This window comes from Eriocheir sinensis, chromosome 52 (assembly GCF_024679095.1).
Source record: "Eriocheir sinensis breed Jianghai 21 chromosome 52, ASM2467909v1, whole genome shotgun sequence".
Taxonomy (NCBI): Eukaryota; Metazoa; Arthropoda; class Malacostraca; order Decapoda; family Varunidae; genus Eriocheir; species Eriocheir sinensis.
Genome location: NC_066560.1, coordinates 1,333,785 through 1,357,125, shown reverse-complemented (window position 1 = coordinate 1,357,125; position 23,341 = coordinate 1,333,785). Strand labels below are relative to the sequence as shown.

The window sequence follows — 23,341 nt, the reverse complement described above, 5'->3', positions numbered from 1 at the left end:
TATAAAACATCTTTTATGACTTTTCCTCAGTTTCGAGGTGTATTTTTCGATGAATTTTGCATCATGGGAGATCACCCAAGAAAAACTTTTGCGTCGCTGAGGGGTTAAAGTTTGCCCCCAAACAAGCAATTTCAGAACTAGCAATGCTTTTTTAATCTCTTGTTATTGCTAGACATGGGCCCCACATACACATCATTATTATCTGAGTTAGGGGCTGTTGCATAGATGTAAAATAGTTATAATGTCATGAACTATAGAGGAAAAATATAAAAGGTGGAAGAGTACATTAGCCTTGTGTCCAATGTGGGTATTTGGTTAGTGGTTGCATCATGTTGGAAAAAATTTGTGCTGGACAAACAAAAGAACTTGTGGGAAAAAGCAATACTGTCAGAGAATTTCTGAATAATACCTTTAAAAATACAATGAAAATCAATGTAGATGGTCCTGAGTTTGGGGGCAAGCAGACTGGTCTATCAAAGCTACATTGCAGATTTTATAGTCTTTTTAAAATTTCAAACACATCATTAACTGATATTAACCTGTGGCCTGTGGCTCAGGAAATCTGTTGATAGAATGTGCTGCGGAAGAAAAGATGAAAAATTGAGTCCTATAGAATGTGATGTAATGCTTATCAGCGTGTAGGGAATAGTTTAGCGCACCCCCTAATATATACATTTTTGGCCAAAAGTATATGGGAAGGCTGAAAAAACACACAAAATTGTATTTTGTAGCGCGAGCTGGCATTCCCGCGGGCTCCCTCCCTTGTTCCTCCGCTCACAGGCCACCACAAAATTTGCCGCTTTTTTTTATGCACGCATGCTACATTTACTGTCCTTGTTGTTTTGACTGTTGAATGATCCATGGTTCACATGTCATGGGGTCTTAAGAGCAATATTTTACAGCAATTATAAGTACTGTGATATTCATTTCATCTACAGTCACCTCTTGATTAACATGAGTTTAAATAACGCATTTTTTATTTAACACTTGATATCTAAGGAGATACGTTTAACTAACGCGATATGTTCGATTTAACACAAGTTTCATTGATGACGTCACTGCGCGGAGACGCCGTCTTTCTCCTCAGTCTGAAGCTAGCCGGCACTGTGACTCACATGCTATTGGTGACAAAGATAACTCCTTTGAGTTAAAGTTTTCTAAAGAAAGAATTGCTACATTACATTTGACACAACTGACACAACAAAAACGCGTCCTCACACTCACCATCACTTTGTTGATGAGTCACTGGTCGTCGTCATCGTCTGCCGAATCCTCACCCCGCTCTCCCTCCTCCCTCCTCACCCTGTCCTTCCACCTCCTGTGAGGAGGTGGAAGGATGCTTGGGTGTCATAGCAGAGGTCCTTCCACCTCCTCACAGGAGGTGGAAGGACGGGGTGAGGAGGGAGGAGGAAGAGCGGGGTGAGGATTCGGCAGACGATGACCAGTGACGCATCAACAAAGTGATGATGAGTGTGAGGACGTGTTTTTGTTGTGTCAGTGACTTAGAAATGTAATGTAGCAATTCTTTCTTTAGAAAACTTTAACTCAAAGGAGTTATCTTTGTCACCAATAGCATGGGTAGTCAAAGGAAGAGGAAGGAGGCGAGGCGGAGTGGTGGAGGTGAAGGGAGTGCGGGCTGAGGAGGGAGTGTGGCCGACGCAGCTGAAGAACAAATTTAAATAAAATGAGAATGTGTGTTTTAGTTGTGTTCGTGACCTACTAATGTATTAATAATGTTTTTTAAGGTTAAAGTAACACAATCCCCAAAATAGGCAGACTTTCCCAGTGTCCAGGAACGTAACCCCCCCTATTACCATTATTTCCTATGGGGAAATTATGTTTAAATAACGCAATTTTAAATAATGCGACATCTCCAGGAACATAACCCTCGCGTTAATCGAGAGGTGACTGTACACAGGCATGGGTCACCGAGATTCGCACGTAGCCTACTTGTATGGAGTGACATCGAATTAGGAAGCAATATATAATGTCAGAAAAGCATTGACAGGGCATAATTCACATTGTGGTGGTCAGGGAGAAGAATGGTAAAGCCCTGTGCACCCTTTTCTTGGTAGGACATGCCAGAGGGCCCATCTTCCTTGCTAGAGGTTTGTCATTCTCATCCGAGCTGCTGTATGCCCTCAGAGAATACTGGGTGGGCGATGAACTGACATTGGGCACAACAGCAACAGAGGGAAGCGGGACGGGAGAGGAAGAGCGATTTCGTCGCGTGGGTTCCATGGTGGCTGAGAGCAGTGTGTGCGTGCACACTGCGCAGTGCACAGTAGGAGTGTTGGAGGGATTTGGGATGAGAGATGCCACATAGTACTAATATACACCCAATTTGTAGCCACATGCATCAACCCTGCCAGTTTAGGTACGTGTTTAAATATTGCACATCAATTGAGGGTCGCTGCAGTTCATCGCCAAATCACAGAAGAGGGATGCCGCAGCTTAAGGCTGGATTCACACGGCCACTTTTTAGTGGTCACTGGCCACCACAAAATAATGGTCAAAATAGAACACACACATCTCCATGGGTGCATGCACACAGGCCACTTTTTTGTGGGTGGCGGAGCCATTTTTACGACCACGCCACTGTGGCCAGGGATAGATACCGTTGTTTCAAATGGCAGCGTGCACACGAGCCACTATCGGTGGCCACCACCCTGCCACCCGCCGCTTTCCCTCTGTCTTGACACTTGAACACCTGAATTTTAATTGTCATAATGATGTATAAGTATGACCTTCACACATAACTTGTGTTCAGGATATAATGGATAAGCTTTTATATGCTTTCAGAACTAATGTTTCATTTCATTTCACAGTTTTGCATATCAATTGATTCTGGTATGGATTAATTACTGAATGTGGTAGTTTTATTTACCCGGAAGTAGAAAGGGGAAAATGTTATGTAACCACAAAGACTGCTGAATTATGTCAATAAATTACATCTAATGTGACTTAATAATCTTCATGTTCAGTCTTATATTAAAATTACCGCAAGTCTCTTCTACTGGGACGCAATTCCTCATGTTGATGTCCTGCCGTGTTATACGTGGACCAATTATTGTCATAAGATGATTAAACCTATCCTGTGACCTCCTGAAGTAGTAAAAAATTATCGTGTTCTTTTAGCTCTGTAAATAATGTGTGGAATGCTACACGCAGAAGTCTGTGGCTAAGTATATATGGGGTGAACCCATGGCAGTACTTTCTTCAGCGCTTTTTGCCAAGAGAGCACAGACAGCTGCTGCCTCTACGTACTGACCTCGTTAGTGGCTGCCACCGAGTGGCTCATGTGCATGGTGCACCTACCCACCATTTTTCGTGGCAACCATATTTTGTGGCGGCCACTGACCACTAAAAGTGTCTCGTGTGAACCCAGCCTAAGGGTTAAGACTAACAAATGCTGTATGCTTCAATTGAGTTGACTGTACCTTATGTTTGAAACCTACCCAGGCTCTGAGCACACTGACTCAGCCTGCAGTTTATATTTTCATTCAATTTTGTTAGTTATCCCTCTGAGTTTCACATTTTACATACACAAAATTTGTAACAAATGGATGAAATTTAAAGGCCTTAGTACTCCTTGCATCTTGGCAGGGGTGCGTAGACTTAAGTCACAGTCTGGATGGTGGTGCATGGCCTGAAAAATTTGGGAATCGCTGGTCTAATGAGTGTAATATGGCATCAAAGGGCTGAAGCATGAGATAAATGTTGATGACCTATGCCAAAAATTTACCCAAAAACTAGAGATTCCTGCAAAACAAATAATGCAAATTAATAGTAAACTAATTAAAATCCAAAATAAAAGTTTTATCATCACAATACAGAGAAATGAGGAAAAAAATAAGCACATGAGCCCACAATTAGGAAGGCAGGCTCTGCTGCTGCCACCAATCAAGCAAATGTTGTCATTGTCAATGGCAGCAGCAGTCTTCATTGTGAGGTCTAGTGATTATTTCTTCCTCACTTCTACATAATGTGAGGACAAAATTTAAATTTCTGGTGATTTATGATGAATTTGCCTTATTTGTTTTGCAGAAATCACTAGTATTGGGGGTAAATTTTCAGCATAGGTCATCAGCATTATCTCATGTGTCCGATAATGACTGATAGCGACGATAAATTAATAGAGGATATTGTTGATGTGACCAGCAAAATGAGTGAGTTTGACTTTTTGTTATTTGTACAAGGAGAAAGCTTTTTTTTTTTTTAATGTTTTCACCTATGGTGCCAAAAGGCTTGCTTGGGGGTCAGATGGCATGGCCCAGCCTGTTGTGGCGCAGACAAGTATTTAAAGTGGCGCCATCTTGCATTGGTATATGCTGCTCCCTGGAGCTCATCTTTGACCCTAGAATCTAGTCTGGGTTGATAGGTGGTCTTCTGAAGAGCATGTGGGTAGTCTTAGGCCACTCAAGGTGACTGAAAAATCCCAGCTTGTGGTACCAGGCGTGACACAAACCCGCATCATCCTGGACATGGCGCCGTCACACTATCCACTCAGCCATCGTCTCCACATATTCAGTGCATGTAGGTCGGCACATGGGAGGGTAAAAGCAGCGGTGTAAGAAGAGGCTTTTGGTAACTATAGTCTGACACAGCTATGAAGGCAGATTGTACAGGGCCCCTCGAGAAGTTCCATGGCCACAGCATTGCCAAATCTAGCCTGGAGCACAGACTTACACACACTATAGGGCCCACCTCCAACCCTGCCCCTTGCTGAGAGGTGAAGCTCGACTGTGGAGCACATGAGAGTGAGTTGGAGTAGCTGTCATTGCACATGGAGGTGAAGGAGGAAGTGACATAGTGTCCTTGATCGCTGAAAATGTTGGAGAGCACCTTTGTCCTGTGTAATGGAATTTATACAATTTATTGCTATTATTCTAAAGAGCAACCCTTTCATAGCACTATACAGCAATATGTAATGTACCTACACAGAATATTTAATACACAATTTCAAATAGTAAGTAGCTGACATATGAGAGAGTGGGGTGATGCGGCAGCGCTGTGTATGCCTTCACATGTGTGTCGGACTATAGCACTCATTTCTCGCACACACCAAACTAAATAAAAGATGAAGGTCAAAGAGTAGTGATGACGGAGGGAGACGGGTCGATCCACAGCAGGGTGAGAGTGGTGGTGTAAGAGGAGGCACCACTTGGTTACCAGCACTCATTTCTCTCATGAACCATACTAAGTAAAGGATGAAGATTAAAGATATTATTTTTTCCTCTCATCTTTTTATTATCTCTTGGTATCCAATAATGAATGATAGAAAAATGAGGTTTTAAAACACCAATACACTAAAACATATGTTGACTGAGGGTTCTGCTACCAATTAATGTTTTTCCTATTGTTTGAACTTTCAAATTTGAGTTTAGTGAGCTTTCTCTGGCACCAATTAGTCACCAAAAGTGAGATTTTACTGTACTAAAGTGGTGCTGACAAAAGAAAAAACATTTTGTGAAGGTTCGTGAAACATTCTCATAGCTTGCAGTTAGAATATGCTCCATTAAAAAAAAAAAAAAAAAAAAAAAAAAGTAAATAAATAATAATAATAATAAAAAAAAATCCAAGCAATAATTTTTTTTTTCAGCTTGACCAATGCACACTGAATATTTATATTTTAGCCAATAAATCATTATTATCACTGCTTCGGCTGGTGAGGATTTTGTTATCACTTTTTGAACTGAAATGTAATCAATAAAAGGCACTTGACCATTTAGCTAATCTGTCTATATCAACACTAATGTCAGGATAAGTAATTATCAGCTACTGTACACTCACAGGCAGCAAACAAGTTGATACATATAGCAGAAATGACACCTATACTTTTCTATCACAACTGTAGTAATGATGGGATTTTTAGCTGATACAGTAAAAAGTCTGCAGTGCTTCTGGCATTTCAGCAAACTTGTAATTTCTGTATTTTCTGGTAAGATATCAGGCTATATCTGTGACTACTGCTGATATTTGATTAGCAATAGAGTAGCAGTGAGTTATGTGCAGTGCTCATCTTCTTGTTGAGTCTGAATGAACTGCTTGATGCGAGGTGAATCAACTTGAAGGAAGAAGGGTCTCCTGGACTATGAGCGAGAGAAAAACAGATTGGGATAAAATCGCAGTCCTTCACTGGATTCATCTCTAACAGCCTGGGCACACCGTTCTGCCTGCAGCAGCCTCTCCCTTGCTAGCAAAAGAGGAACACCACACTCCCGTGCTAAGTCTCCAGCTGACACACCATCTATTTTATGGCACTCCAATACATGTGCTGTGTCTTTCACCACTTTTTCCTGATCTAAGCCTGTTATTTGCACCACCTGGACTCCTGATTCAAAAGTATGTAGGCTCAGAGGTAGGTCCAAGTGCCGCATGACACTACATGCTTGAACAACATCCTCTGGAGAAAGCAGTTGGAGGCCACGTGCCCGGTTGATCCTGCAATATACTTCAGAAAGGAGCATTACCCCTCCAGCCTCTTGCACAGGCTCCTCTAAGGCCCCAGCAATCTCACGTGCCAGATGGTGGTGGTACTGCGTTGCTGAGCCATACTTCTCCCTTGTCACAGGGTCATCAATGCCTAAACTCAGGAGGTATGACCTGAACTGTGTTGTGTCATCAGCAGAAACTGAATGTTCCTTGATCTTATTTGAAATGTTACGTGAAAGTCTGACCATGTCCTTGGCTAACTCCATTAAGTTCCGAAGGTCTTCAAAGGCACGACTTATATTCTGGTTTGCTTCTTCCTGCTTTGCTTGGATGGCTCTCTCAATGCCCAAGATACCTGTATGAATTTTCCTTGACCCTGGAGGCTTCATGCTATTGCTAATCTGTGCTGTATCTGCAGTTTCCCAAGCCCGTGCCTCAAGAGCCTTTTGGAGGGCATGCTGAAAAGAACTACAACCACCATGTTTAAAAGAGAGCCTTACATAAGAGGCCTGGCTGGTGGCAACAGGTCCAGAGGGCTGGCCAGGAGAGGGCCTGGCCAGGTGCAGCACAAGCTTTGGACTGGAGGTGAACCCTCCAGCCTCCTCCTCAATTAGGACCACTAGATTCAGCGGCAGCCCCAAGGATGATGACTGACTCTCATGCCGCCACAACAGTCGATGATTTGTAAGAGTAAGATGGCCGTCTTCATATCCAGTCTTCTTGTCTCCATCATATAACCGGATGGACTTTGCTGAGGCAGCCAGAGCCTCACCTGGGCCTAAACTGGAGTCACACCAAAACCATCGGTCCATTGTTGCCAAGGGTTAAGATTGTTTCTCATGTGTGGGAGGTGAATGTGTTTGTCCCTGAAGGAGTGTGTCAAAGAAAGCTCAACATGACAACCATTGAGACACTCGGCCCTCCTGCCATGCCTGAAAAAAAGGGAAAAAAAAGGGAGTCAGAATTCAACATAACAGCAACAAAAGAGGTGGCTATAGCAGGAGGCCGAGTGTCTTATTTCTATGAAATTTCAACAGTAAGATGTATGTGTGTGTGTGTGTGTGTGTATACAGGTAACTCGATTTACGCGAGTATTGTGTCCCTGAAGAGGTCGCGTAAATCAAAAACAATGTTAATCAAACAAGAGGTAGGTTTCTATCGAAAAAAAAAATAATATTCACTTCATTCAGTGGAGAGAGAGAGAGAGAGAGAGAGAGAGAGAGAGAGAGAGAATATCCATATCACCGAGATATCCACTCAGGCACTCGGTCTCAGCCTCACTCGTGTGAGGAAGAAATGAGGGACACCATGAGCGACTGGCTAGTATTGGTACCGGTACCGAGCAGTCTGGTACCGGTACCGTACCGTATAGCTGGTATTGGTACCTGCGCACACCTATTGTTGAGTAGTGTGGCAGGGTGGGTATTGTATTGTTGTTCAAGTGGCGCGCGGGAAGAACTGAGCTCAGCTGTGTGGCTGCGGCGCCGTGTGAGTCCAGTTGTGTGAGACATCTGGTGGCCACTCCATAAAATATCTCGTATAAGTGAAAAACGTGTAAATTAAACATTTATTTTGATTTTGGACCCCGTGTTATTTCAAAAACGTGTAAACCAAACTCGCGTAAATCAAGAGTTACCTGTATATATATATATACATATATATATATATATATATATATATATATATATATATATATATATATATATATATATATATATATACATATATATATATATATACAGTAGCATCATTCAGCATCATGGCGCAATTTTAAAAATTCAGTCATGGTGGCTGCTCGCGCTAACTGAGGCTTTCGCGCTAATTAATTTTTCTTGGTAGATGGTGGCTCGCGCTAACTGTGGTGCGCGCAAATTGATCTCGCGCTAAGTGGGGCTCTACTCTATATATATATATATATATCTATATATATATATATATATATATATATATATATATATATATATATATATATATATATATATATATATATATATATATATATATATACAGTACTGTCTCCAGGATGGCGAGTTTCAAGTTTGTGATTCACTGAGTTTGCGATAGGGACCCCAAAAATTAGATTTTTTATTGAAAACTGAAATTGTGATATGACCTGAAAGGAAAAGGAAAAGGCTGCTAAAACCGGTTTTTTCACACCTTGTTGTGGTCCTTGATTCCCATTCTCACTCTTACCCACCCCCTGGGCCTCTCCACTGGCTGCGGGAAGCATGGTGAGTGGGATCCGGGCAGCCAGGCACATGTGTGCGAGCAGCCCCGACCGTGTGCCGGGCCCGAACAGCTGACGGGCGGCTGATGATGGTGATGGTGATGATGAATGTTGGCGGTGCGGCCCCGGCATCGGCGCCACCCAGACGGCACCTTCATCGGGCCCGTGCGTGTGTGGCTGTGCCCATCGTGGGACCAGGCTCCTCAATCTGCCAATTCCTACCTTCCACATGTTGTGCGGGACCTCTTTTTTTTTTCTTCCATCTCTTCCTTTTCAAAAAGAAGATATGGAAGAAAGGAAGGGGGTCCCGTGCAACATGTGGAAAACAAGAACTGGCAAAATGAGAAACCCAAACCCACAACAAACACAGCCACAAACACACACACACACACACACACGGGCCCTAACAAACACAGCGTTCAGGTGGTGCCGATGCAAAGGCCACACCACCGACACTCATCATCACCATAACCATCATCAGCCGCTCGCCAGCTACTCGGGCCCAACGCATGGCCAGGGCTGTCCGCACACATGTGCTTGGCCACCCGGATGTGTGGCCAAGCGCAAGAAGTCGACGGTTTTCAATTTTCCCCAATAGAATAATGGATCAAAGTTTGCAATTTCAATGTTTGCGACCAGCAACGTCCACCTATTTATTGCAAATTTGGAGACAGTACTGTATATATATATATATATATATATATATATATATAAATATATATATATATAGATATATACACTCCCTCAAATAGTACGGTTTCGGGTTTTATACGGATTGTCATAGAAGAATTTTTAGGATATTTAAATTTCCTGCTAAATCGCACCAAGTAGCCCTGGCATGAGTGGCAACACTGTTCTACCAAAACACCTGCTGAAAGCACCCCAAAGCATTCGAGATAGGTGTTCACCTTGCAGAAGAATTCAGATTTAGGAGAAGTTACGTTTGGGGATGATTTACGTTGCCATAAGGAGAGCATACCACGTGAATGAGAGCAGTGTTCACTGTATCTATGATCTTGATCTTGGTCTTGATGTCACAGGTGGCTTGGGATTTCTCCCTTGGTCTTGGTTCGGGAGGTAGTTGTCCCTTTCGGTCCCAACTACAGCCTTTGAAACGGCTTACTCCCTCAGGGCCAACACTCTGAAAATCATAGTGTAAAAGAAATTCTTGCCACAGTAACTGCCAGTGCTCCAAGAGTGGAGATAAAGGCCGTCCTTTTACTAAGCCTCATCGTTGCTATGGTAATGGCGTCAAATGGGAAATGACATTCAATACAGAGGAGTGTAATGTGATGGAGTTTGGTAAGAGCAGTAGACGAATATCTGGGAACTACTCTCTGAGTAATGAAAGAATCATGAAAAAATATGAAGAAAAAGATCTGGGAGTGATCATAACAGACAAGTTATCCTTTGGAAAACATATAAATCAGATAACTGGGGAAACATACAATCTTCTTAGAAACATAAAAGCAGCATTTACATATTTAGATGAAGAAATGGTGAAGAAACTAATAACATCGATGATATGTCCAAGACTGGAATACGCAGCATTAGTGTGGTCACCTAGATTGAAGAAAGAAATTAGAAAGTTGGAAAGAATACAAAGAGCAGCGACTAAATTACTGGAAACTCTGAGAGAACATACTTATGAAGAAAGACTGGAGAAATTGGGACTAACAACACTGGAGAGAAGAAGAGAGAGAGGGGACTTAATAGCATTGTACAGGATACAAGAGGGATTGGAGAAATTGGACAGGGAAGACTCAGTGGTATGTGACAGAAGTGTGACAGGAGGGAATAGTAAGAAATTGAAGAGCGACTGTAGGAGAGACATCAAGAAATACAGTTTTCCATACAGAAGCACAACTACATGGAACGGACTTGATGAGGAGACTGTGTGTGCAAAAACGATTCATGAATTTAAAGCCAAACTGGATAATAAGCGTTATGGAGACAGGACAGCACGAGCCTAGTACGGCTCTTTTCCTGTATTTCACAACTAGGTAAACTACTTGAATATACCCAGAAACAAACACAAGTTGGAAAGTTTCGTTTAGTCAGTGCAACATCTGTGGTCATATGCTGGAGAGAGACAGAAGGGGAAGGAATTATAGGAGAAGGGAACAGATCCCAGGAGATGGGACACAACCTCCAATTAATACCTGGTACCCATTTACTGGTGGGTGGACAAGGGTGTAGGGTATAGGAAAAGCCACCCACCCATGAATCGAACCCGGGCTCTCTCGGTTGTGAGCCGAGCATGCTAACCACTGCACCACGAAGCCCCTCGGAAACAAACACAAAGGCCATAAAACAGAGAGAGAGAGAGAGAGAGAGAGAGAGAGAGAGAGAGAGATTGTCAAGGTCACTGGCAGCTGACACAGCTACAACCAACTGTAACTCATATTCTCTCTCTCTGCATCTAAGAGAGAGAGAGAGAGAGAGAGAGAGAGAGAGAGAGAGAGAGAGAAAGGCAGATTGGCCATAGGAAAATGAAAAAGACGAAGAGGAGCTACTCATCGAGCAACACAAAAAACACAACACACAAATGTCACAATATATGCTGGAGGAGGGAGGGAGAGGGGCACAAGGATGATCCTTGGAGGGGCAGGGAGTCGAGACAGAGAGGGGAAGGAAGGAGGCAGCAGCCAATCAGTAGATATCAACACGTGACATCAGTACAGGGGGTGGGGCTAGCCTCTGCGGGACAAAAACCTCACAACCTTTCATAAATATGCGCCCGGGCAATTTACATGCCTTTTTGCGGCGTGTGACAATTTTTTAAAAGTTTTTGGAAAAAATCAAATAGTTTTTTAAACTCCTGGATACGGGCAAGGTCGGATACGGTGCACCTGTATAACTGAGGGTTTACTGTATATATATATATATATATATATATATATATATATATATATATATATATATATATATATATATAGTCATCCCCCGCCGTCAGTATTTCGTTCCGGACTTGAGCGATCTGTGCTAAAACCGCTGAGGCGGGACTATAACCCTATGGGAAAATATGCATTTGGGAAGTCACCTCTGACACGTCATATAAAACATGTTTTTTCGTTCCCAAAGTAGCCCAATTTGCGATAAGTAGCCCAATCTGGCAACACTGCAGTGTGGCGGCGTTAATTTTTTTTTTAGGATAATGTTGCTATGAGAAAATCTCGACCAATAGCAGTCGCCTGAGTGAGCTGCTGGCCAATAGGAAAGCATGCGTCACAGTCTAACCGTGGCGTCACTCAGGAGCAACCTAAAGGCGGTGTCACACTAGCACTTTTTCCGTCAACTTTTTCCGTCGTTTTCTGAAAATCGTCGATATCTTGCTCTTGACCTGTCACACACAAACGGTGTTTCGTCTGAAACTTTCGTCGGCACAGACCATGGAATGTAAACAAACATGGAGTCCACGCTGCGGCAAAGATACGCTGCTCTGAACCTAATACTGTGTATTGTGAGACTTAGACGAGCTAAACAAGCCAAAAAGCGTGCATGGATGCGCATGGTTGGCTCATCGGAAAGAGAAAGTGTACCACAGGCTGTTAAAAGAGCTGAGTTTAGAGGATCATGAGACTCTGAAGAATGGATCAGGTTGGACAAGAGCCAGTACCACAGACTTCTGGAGTTAGTGACACCTCTTATTGCCAGAAGTGACACCAGGATGAGGAAGGCTGTCACTGCAGGAGAGCGTTTGAGACAGGTTGAAGCCATGAAAGTCTCGGTCTTGGTCTTGGAAATGTAAACAAAGGCGGAAATTTGCAGGCGGAAACGATCCTGATCGCCTGACAAATTCATGATAAGTTCATGAACGATGAAAAATCGACGGAAATGGCATTAATCGACGGAAAAAGTGCTAGTGTGACACCGCCTTAACGTCCATTGCCCCGCCTGCCTCTTCTCTCCTCCCCCTCCTCCTCTGCCTCCTCCCCTCCTCTCTGCCTTCCTCCTCTCTCCCTTCCCCTCCTCTGCCTCCCTCCCTCCACTCTGCCTTCCTATTTAGCGTCAATGCATCCGCGATACGTGAAACTGGGGCAGCCGGGGGTCACAATTAGTTGACCGCGAATACGCGAAACCGCGATGGGTGAGACCGCGAACGGCGGGGGGTGACTGTATATATATATCAGAGCTGGGCACATCCGATCATCAATTCGATCGTCCAATCTTCCGATCTGATTGGAACAGCAATTGGCGATCGGAATGCAAATCTTGGATCATCTTTGTAAAAGGTAATCAGACTGTGGAGATCGGAACTTCACAAACTAGCTTCCGATCACCGATCACATGAAAAAAAATTGTGGTCAACGTTGTCATGGCAACAACTGACTGCAGACATTTTGAAACCTCACTACTCACTTCTTACAATTATTTTTATACAAGGTGCTAAATAGTTTCTTCAGTAAGCGTATTTATTTATAATATTAAGCGATAATTATTGATCGTTGATTTATTTAATCCTGGTAAGGTATCGTGAACGAAACGCGCAGGCGCAAAGTCGCTTTATTTACTTGGCGCTCACTCCATTAATTAACCCACTTAAACCGACTAACCGCTGTACCTGGTGAGGGACAAACGCATTTTTATATAATCTAAGGCTTTACCTTCTAACTAGAGTAATTCATGCATGTGAATAATACTAGGCTATACGTTACTATAGTGACGTAATCTATCGACTCGAAAGCTGTGTCCACACTAGGCCTCACGAGGCGACTCTTGCACCGCCTCGCCAGTCATTGTTATTCTTGTAATGTTTATTTTTCACCTGCCAGATGCAGGGGTGCTGTTTCAGAATATCAATCATCATATGAGTGTTGCCCCGAGTTCACTCAACGTTGTCCTCAACGTTTTCAGCTTTGATCTGAGAGCAGCACGCAGCTGATGTTGCCACGTTCACGCCTCCTGCCCCAAAAATACCTCTCGCCAGAATGGACATGTTTCCGGTCAACATATTTATTTCAAATTCTGTCTGTATGGATAAAATAGGCCCTAAATTCAGCTATGGTGCTATTTTTTCTTCATGTAAAATAGTAAATGTGGTATAAAATATGGATTAAAGTTGAGGAAAAATCACGTGACCTGGAAATAGGTGCTGATTGGTCGTGACGTCACGATGCAGTCAGCAGGCCGCCAACTTTGTGTTACTCCGAGATTTCGTGTTGTGGCGTATGTTTCTAGTGGCTAGCATTGCCTGGAGACATAACCCGCAGTCGTTGGTGATTCGTGCCAATGTGCAAGAGTATATATATATGAACAAAAGTACTCCACGTAAGATATTTCTGTCTGTGCTAGTGAATCCTGCAGTAATTTTTTTAGTTTCCCCTCGGACTAACTTTTCATCGTGAACTCAACTATTCTCTCTACTGTCACGTCCTCTGATTATAGAATATTGGTCTGCATTCGTTTTCTTCTTATTCATCTTCAGGCGTTGATTCTCTCTGACGTTCCAGAGCCATTGTTTTCTTTAGGTTAGGCTAGGTAAATTTCCATAATACTAATATAAATTCAACCTTGATTATTCTCTATAGTTTCCCCTCGGACTAACTTTTAATCGTGAACTCAACTATTTTCTGCAGAGCAGAGGCGAATCGGGTGATTTCACTCCCATTTTAATAATATAGCATATTTCCAACACTCTTAAGGTGTTCTGTAAGCACCTATACCTGTTGGGCGCAGTTTGGAGCTGGAGTGGCCATAGCTGATGAAAAAAACAATGGACACAACACTAGTACTGTCGTCTGCTGTACTCCGCTTCAGCCTGATGACGTCACGAGCTAATGGTGGCTTCTCCCCGTGAGATGAGAAATATTTGTGATATCTCTCCAATATCCAGTCAACTAGCGATTTATAGGACGTAATATGTGCACTGCGTTATCATTGGTACGTGGCACAATGCATTTCTAGGCTCTTCCCAGAACCAGAAACATGTCCGTAATGTAAAGAATGCCTAATTTTTTTTTTTAATTATTATTTAAAAAAAATAAAATAAATATCATTATAAGTTTTAATGATCGGATGATCGGAATGATCAATCGGAAAAACAGTACTTAAAAAATGATTGGATGATCGGAATCGGATCAGTTGCCCAAAGTGATCGGATGATTGGGGATTGGAACAGCAAAAAAGTGATCGGTGCCCACCACTGATATATATATATATATATATATATATATATATATATATATATATATATATATATATATATATATATATATATATATATATATATATATATATATATATATATATATTGTACATTTAAGAGATACAAAATGCATGTTCCGAAAGGAACAACCTGACCTGAAATGCACGAAAACAAGTGACGTTTTGTCACGTTTGAAAAATCCATGTAAATTGAACTATATATATATATATATATATATATATATATATATATATATATATATATATATATATATATATATATATATATATATATATATATATATATATATATATATATGACAACAGTGCAGCAAAATGAACATGAAGTATCAGATTTTTTTTTTTCATTGAGAAAATAATTCAGGCATTAAAGGGTTAAATGTAATCAGTTAATTCAATTTTCTTTCATACAAGACCATCTGTGTTTGTGTACACAATCTTTAAACCTTTCTTCCCTTCTCCCTTTTTTCCCCCTTTCTATCAACACCCTTACTCCCTCTTTTCTCCTCCTATCCACCACTTCATCAGTTTTTTGTTCTTCATTCTCCAAAAAAATTTCTTCTTTTCTTCTACTGATCTTTCATCATTTCTCTTTTTCACTTCATTTATCATTTCCTTTACTTTCATTTTTTCATCCTCTGACATATTTCTCCTCATATATATTTGCTTATATCATTCAGAATTGTTTAGTTTCCATGACCTATTTAGTATAGTTTCTGCTGCCATTTGGGACCTTAGTTTTATCTTTAGTGGTCTGTTTTATCCTACCTCGCATCTTCCCAGTCTAGTGTGTGTGTGTGACCTCAGAGGCTTGCAGCCATATTCCCGCCTCCCAACATCTTCCTCCAAGTAAAACTTAGCAGATCCAAGGTACCTCGAGACCTCCCTTGGACCTTTCCCTTGGGACATAATTAAGGATTATATCGTCATTTATGCATAATGAAGTGCTAGTATTTTCTCATTGGCGTATAACACATGAATTTCAGTCCACCTTGACCCGTATATAAGGAAATATTCAGATACAAACACGTTTACAAGACTTAAGTGTAGAAATGAAGAAATAGGGTGATGTTTTCCTGCAGGGTGTCACGTTTATTGACAGCGTAAAGTATGTTCTCTAAAGTGAAACGTATGAGCGAGAATTATGTTATCAGAATAAGAATTAGATTTTGTTTATTCACAAGTGGAAGTAGAAGAACTGCGAAATATTCAATTGCTCGAGCTATACCCTTTTCACATGGAGGAAGCGGCAACACCACGTCTGCCTCTTATGTTTGCCAATTTTTTACCCAAAAACTGCCTTCATATATGGTTATCATTTAATTGGTTAATTATTGGTGCTTCTTGGCAACAGTTATGGGCCAGAAACGATAATCATCTCCTGTGCTGCCCCGCATAGGAGATGATTATCAATGTAGTACTTACCTCATGTATGAAATATGGATGAGAGAAGTCGAATTAACGAGGTGTTGGTCCACGGTCACCGTTGCCAGATTATCCTACTCATGAGCCGCGTATATACCAGTTTCTGGCCCATAACTGTTGCCAAGAAGCACCAATAATTAACCAATTAAATGATAACCATATATGAAGAAGGAAGGAAGGTTTATATAGGGAAGTTACACAGATTTCTTGTTCACAGGATGTTTACAACATATGTTCATGGGCGGGCTTTTTAAGCTGCCAACCCACTGTAGTATATATTTCACATGATTTTAGCCACAAACCCTTACATACAGGGTGCAAAAATCTATTCCTAGGCAGCTACTGTTCTTGTTATATTGCGTACAAGCAGACAGCCATATATGACTACAAAGAGCATTGAAGTCAACAACTGTGATCTCATGTATCCCAGTTATTTTAAAGATTATGGAACGATCAGGCTGCTTTGTTGAAAATAAGTCTGACGAAAATGTGCGGGGCTTGTATTTCAATTAATAACATTTATATGAAAGTTCTAGATTGTAGCGTTACCAGATGAGTGGGTTTCATGGAAGGTTTTCATCTGGCAAACCTGCAAGGTTAGGGAAACGTCACTGACGGTACTATGGGCCATATGTGGTTGGGAAGGTGTGCTCTTGACTCAGCAATACATAGGTATAGCACAAAATTACAGTATGGGTGCCACTTATTTTACATGTTTAAAACATGTGAATTTGGTTTCATACAATGTTTAAAAGCCAGTATATATCTTAACCCCTCAGGGGTAGGGATGTAATGTGAAATTGGTTCTCCCTATACAGCAATGTTCTGACATTTTCCCGAAAATTGCTCATTTTTCGTTATCAATTTCACGGCTCTGCCTAAGCCAATAGCTATAAATTTATGGGTATTTAATTTATCCATCCTTCCTCTTCAGTCTGCCACAATCCTGAAGTCTCTAAATCATGTGGCATTTCCATGGTGACGTGATGCAGTGCAATAACTTTTATCTCGCAACAGGCCTGTGTTTGGAACACTGCATAGGTTGTGGGTGGCGTGGTGTAAAGAGCGGCCCCCCTCCCTACACTCAACCCAGCTACAAAGCCCTTTTTTTTTACGGCAGAGGAAACAGCTCGAGGGCAAAAAAAAGGAAACAATAATAAAAAAATAAAAAAAAGCCTGCTACTCGCTGCACCTATAAAGTGTTCAGAAGAGTGGTCGAAAGATAGGTCAATTTCAGGAGGAGAGGTGTCCTGATACCCCCTTCTTGAAAGAGTTCAAGTCGTAGGCAGGAAATACAGATGAAGGAAGATTGTTCCAGAGTTTACCTACGTGAGGGATGGAAGAGTGAAGATGCTAGTTAACTCGTGTGTAAGGGATTTGGACAGTAAAGGGATGAGCTTGAATAGAGAGTCGTGTGCGGCGAGGCCCTGGGAGGTGGGGAGGCATTCAGTTAGCAAGTTCAGAAGAGCAGTCAGCATGAAAATATCGATAGAAGATAGAAATAGAGGCAGCATGGCGGCAGAATTTTTGAGGTAGAAGACTATCAGTATGAGGAGGAGAGCTGATGAGACGAGGGGTGTGGAGTCGGAGTTAAATATTTCCGACTCCGGGAAATTTTAAAGTTACAACTCCGACTCTGGCCCCCCTTCCCCTCAACTTCATTTTTTTTTTTTTTTTAGGTGCTGCCTGTAGCGCCAGTATACTCTCTTGAGGTCGTCATCGACGGTCCCAGCCAGAGGATAGTTTTTGAACTGACCGCACCCGGTCTTTGCATTAGCTAGCCATCTCGCTCTCCTCCCTTTATATGATCCCCCATCCCTGTTACATTAGTTCAAACAATGGTTGCCAATTTTGTTAAGTCTGTACTTTCTGTCTCAACTACATTTGGTATGTCATTTTTAGTTCCTGTTTTCCTCTTTGCAGCACCATCCCTTTTAACCATCTCTCTTGGGGACATTGTTAAAGCACAAACAACACACACTGTAGTGCTGAAAACACCAAGATCGCACACAAAATCACAAATGCAATCATACAAGAGTGCACGGATATTATCTCTACGAGTTTAAAACACGGACTGAGACTAGGGTTGCTAACCTGCTACCCTTTCATTAAAATACGGAATGCCATTTACTCCATATTTGGATGTCTGAATGGTTAAACAGATAAAATTCAGTATTTTAAAACCGCAGTGAGCGTATTTTTCGGTGAACCACAAAACCAGTCTATTAAATTATGTTTGTCAAGGGTTGGCTTGAAATACATATTAAATACGCGTCATAATGTCCCTACCCCCTTCCTCCTGCATTCACCAGCAGCGGCTGTTAGTTATGGCAGGCTAGAGAAAATTTAGTGTTGCCACCCGTTCTTTAAAATATGGATTCGTTCTGTATTGGAAAATGGGATGTTGTGTTCTTTATTATTTTTAGCTCAAGGTGGCAACCCTTAGCTGAGACTATTCCCATTGTTCCCCTCTTTGAGAACTCGTCTTTCAGTGAACAAAGGGAACCCACGTTCACGTCTTCAACTTATACAAAAAAAACACGCAAGTCCTCGTCGAAAGACCAACTTGGTCGGCTAGGCTGACATGAGCCGATAGTCGGTCTATCAGTATCTTCCCCTCCCCTCCATGAGCTGTCACCCGGCAAGGGTGTGTGGTCCCTCCTCGGAGGGAAACACACGTTTGACCCTGACGGCCTCCATACAGCCTGTGTTCCCACCCCTGAGGTGGCGGAAAAAAAACTTGTACAAACAGGATGCTCGTATACCGAGTCACCGCTCGTAAACCAAGGGATGTTTTGTGATTTTTTTTGCTTGTAAATCAAAATACTCGTTAACTAAGGCACTTGTAAACCGAGGTTTGACTGTGTGTGTGTGTGTGTATATATATATATATATATATATATATATATATATATATATATATATATATATATATATATATATATATATATATATGGCAAAACTTAAGAATAACCACTCCAAACCAATATTCGTAGTTATTTAGCACGTGAAAGAATTAGTATTATAAGCATTTTCGTATACGTTTTACCTTGGGGAGGGGCCTGGGGGGCAAGCCTCTTTAATTATAGAGTTAGGTGGCTTGGATTTTCTAAGTCCATTGTTATTGTTTCACAACCGCCTCTATACACAGACTGAGCCTCATACCTGCCTTGCAGTGCACCCTACAAACTAGTTCCTAAGTCAGTAATATCCAAAACGCGCATGGATTATAACGATTTCGGACAAAAAAAAGGAATTTAAAGAGATTTAATTTATTTTTTCTCTATATTAAACAAACTAAAGCCGCAGCTATTTGTATTTTCTAATGCATTCGAAATGTTACTACCGAGGGTATCAGCGGCACCTAACGGTGGGTTCCTGAAGTCAGTTGTTTTCAAGCCATAATGGATGGAAGCCCGACACTCACTCCCTCAAAATATCAGTCTACTTTACCTTTCGGTAAGTGTTAACTGAGTATTTAACCTCTTTATTGGTGTGCATGTAGGTTGACAAAAGGACCGACTACTATCCCAGTACCGGGTCCAACAAAGACACGGGCGTGTCAAGTGTAACATATGGTGTGACAAGCACGTGTCAGAAAACAAACGGATATTGTTCAATGCGCGATACTTATAGTGGAATTTGAGTAAAATGGAGGCCAGGGTCATACGTAGCAGTCGGTAGGTCACTCCTGCGTCAGTTAACAGCAGGAGCGTCAGTTCGATCTGGATGACAGCTGTCACAAATCTGTTTTATTTTGTACCTTAAACTACTCGGTAAAAATTATCTAGCATCAACATACAAGAAGTGGACGGGTTAACCGTCACTATTGTACCATGTGTAATTATGAAACATGACATTTCCCAAGAGTTGCTCGACTACGATTGGGGTGGTGGGGTGGGGGTTCAACTACGCTGACCATCCAATTACACGCCTTACACTCGTCAACAGACCCGCTGCAGCGGCTACTACGTTATATAGGAATAGATTACAAGAGTATACGTCAGGGAATTTCCTTTCTTTAGAGACTAGGGATTTTTCCCGATTTTGGGGATTTTTGTAGGGACATTTTGAAAGCCCATTTTTCAGTGATTTGGCCGTCCACCACCAAAACCACTGTTCCCTACAGGGATTAATCGAGCTAACGACCACCAAAACCACAGCTCCCTAAAGGGATTAATCGAGCTAACTCCGCCGCCGCAAAATAGCTCGCATTCATTACCTACCGTATGAAGCATCACTGGGTCTTCATATATTTTTTTTCTACAAACGTTTGGTTAGCGACAGTACGCTTGGTTAGCGTTGGTACGCTTGGTTAGCGTTGGTACGCTTGGTTAGCGATGGTACGCTTGGTTAGCGATGGTACGCTTGGTTAGCGATGGTACGCTTGGTTAGCGACTAGCCCACGCGTGTGAGACCAGGTCCACCACGCGCGGTTATTTTTTTTTTAGAACACGTAGCCCAACGCTGCCGTGCTGAGGGCCGGGTATAGCCCGGGCCTGTTCAGCCCGAGTCCCGGATGACCTTGAGTCATGGCTCAGGGCTGTTTTGGGGTGGTTAGCGATGGTATGCTTGGTTAACGATTAGCCCACGCATGTGAGTATACGGTAGGGATTTTCCCTACTTTTGAGACTAGGGAATTTTTCCTGATTTAGGGATTTTTCTAGGGAAATTTTGGAAGGCCATTTTTCAGTGATATGGGCTTCCCCCCCCCAATACCCCGGTTCCCCACAGTTCCCCAGGCTTGTCTTGGGGGATTCGGGGGGCTGGGGTGGTGGAGGGGGTGGAGTGGTGATTCTTAAGATTTACCTATTTGACATCAGAAGAGCAGTTGGTAGAGTAGGAAATGAGATATGGAAGGGTGCATAAATTAAATCCTTACCATCATAATTTTTTCTGAATCTGGATCTAGACAATAATGCGCAGGGCACCTATGCAGGTGCACAACACACATATATATTTTGGATTGGCTGTTTGGGGGAAGGGAGCAGAGTGTGCAGGGGAGGGAAGTGAATCAAGTGTAATTGTTAGTGTTGGTGTGTTGTGGTGACAGGTAAGCGTGTATTTATTTTCTAAATGAGTATTGTACTGCAGTCTAAAATCTATTGAGGGAGGCTGTTTCAGTCACGTATAGGTGTGTGGAAAGTATGAGTGCTTGTATGCATCAGTGTTTTTGTGATATGTTTGGTATTTTTGGTTGTGTGTGTTACCAGCTATGAGTACGTTCACTGTTTGCGTTGTGTAAGTATGTATGTGGATCTGTGTCAATGTGAGTGTTTGTGATCTTGTACATAAGTTTAAGTCTGTGTGCTTGTCTGTGAAGTGAAGAGGTTCCATGTCTATCTGTTGTTTGATCTGTGTTGTGATGTCAGGCGTTCGAGTGTAATCGTTTGTAATGAACCTAGCCACCTTGGAGTTGATTTGGGGTAATATTCACGAAAGCGTAGCACCTCTGGCAAAGTTAACACTTACAACATGGATTTCTTTTTGGTCCCTGAATGCAGTGCCGGTGTTGCGAGAAATATCTCCTCACAAAAAATTAGTCGCATATGTGGGGGCAGAGGGGTCCTGGTTAGGAGGGGGGTCGAGGGGAGTGAAGCCCCTCCGTTAGAGGTTAGGTTATGTAAAGTTCGGTTGGAGTAGTTTAAGTATGCTCCCCACCCAAAATCCCTGATTTCCGCCATGTCCCCCAAGTTGAACCTCTCTGCGAGCTATTTTGCGTCAGCGGTGACGAGTACACAAAAGGCATTGAAAAGTCAATTATTTAGTGATTTCTGAAAAAAATACTATCTCCATGATAAACAATCATATTTTGTCCAAAAATAAGCAGTCAGCATCTCAAAACTAGTAGGCTACACTCATGAATATTCCCCTTGATTTGTTCTAATCTATCAATGTTTCTATGTGTGTATGGATCACAAACCGTGGAGCAGTATTCAAGTGTTATGTTATACACTGTGTTTTATGTCAGGTGTACAGTTAATTTTTAACCAAACTAAATCTACCCTGACCTAACTTAACCTAACCTAACCATACATGACCTGTGCCCTGCTGCTGAAATGCGATACATGGAAATAAATTCCTCAATATATTTCCTCAGACGAAATTCAAAGAAATTAATATCTCAGGAATGATTTGTGACAGGATGCGATACAGCAGTGTGTTCGGAGTGCACAAAGTACTTAGAGTTGCACAAGTGTCATTCGCAGTAATACTTATGGAATATACCAAAAATAGAACACAATGAAATAAATAACCTCCCGCGAAATTGCTACCATAAATTCAATGTTATCCTAAAGGTTCAATTCATTGTTAGCCTATAGCATTCACATCAGCCTCCCGATCTATAAGGAAAAAAACAAAACAAAAATCACGACAGGAACCCCAAGCTTGAGTACCGGGAGGGAGATGAGGTGTGGTGTTATTACCAATGGTTTTCCTTATTTCGATGTTCTTATCCCTTTATCTTATGAATTAAATGCACAGTACCTGAACAACTATATCATAGAGCCCAGGCAGATGCAGAGATAGTGATCCGCAACGTCATAGGAAGGTAAAATGACTCCTTGCTGCAGCAGACGGGGGTGGGTGCCTGGCGGTGCTCTGAGTCTGAGCCTGTGTGTCGGGGTGTTGTGTGACAGGGCTGCCGCCAGTGTTGCCAGTACCACACTTCCAGTTGGGAAGCATATATCTTTTCTGCAGGACAATTGTCGTACATCATTATAATACGGATTTTATATAATACAGATTTTATTTTTCATTTGACTGATGATTTGACGTATTTAATAAAACAAAATTAAGCGTCTGTTGCCAAAACAGTATACACTTCCGGTTGAGGTCTGAGGGAGGTCTGGGGCAGTCGTGACGACTGTCGTCAACAGTCTTGGCTTGTCTTGAGACAGTCGTGACGACTGTCGGGGCCATTTTTCAAATTTTTCCCGTTTCCTGTCGGCACAGTCGTCTGTGCCGCCTACTTAAGAATGGTGATCGACGGTTGGTCCAGACTCTTGCCAACTCTTGTCGTGAAAGTTTAGCATGGAATCCTTTTTTGCGCTGCGCCTCGCGACTCGACTCCCGTCACGACGT

The 23,341-nt window shown here is 42.1% G+C and overlaps 2 protein-coding genes across 4 annotated transcripts in view; both read right to left on the bottom strand.

Annotated features, from left to right (window-relative positions):
* LOC126982872 (BLOC-1-related complex subunit 7-like) overlaps positions 1–22,896 on the bottom strand; it is a 64,064-nt gene extending 41,168 nt beyond the window's left edge. For 2 of the 3 annotated variants that reach the window (XM_050835143.1, XM_050835145.1), the window contains exon 1: positions 22,745–22,896. The gene's annotated coding sequence lies outside the window, so the exon portion shown is untranslated. Of the gene's footprint in view, positions 1–9,641; positions 9,804–22,744 lie in introns of all 3 variants that reach the window. The other variant, XM_050835144.1, reaches the window with a different exon arrangement.
* On the bottom strand, positions 5,291–8,655 carry LOC126982871 (vacuolar protein-sorting-associated protein 36-like). The gene is made up of 2 exons (XM_050835142.1): positions 8,633–8,655; positions 5,291–7,367 (listed from the first exon to the last, which is right to left on the bottom strand). The coding sequence occupies exon 2, from the start codon at positions 7,245–7,247 to the stop codon at positions 6,093–6,095; it is 1,155 nt and encodes a 384-aa protein (XP_050691099.1). The 5' UTR covers positions 7,248–7,367; positions 8,633–8,655; the 3' UTR covers positions 5,291–6,092.
* Positions 22,897–23,341: the final 445 nt, after the last annotated feature.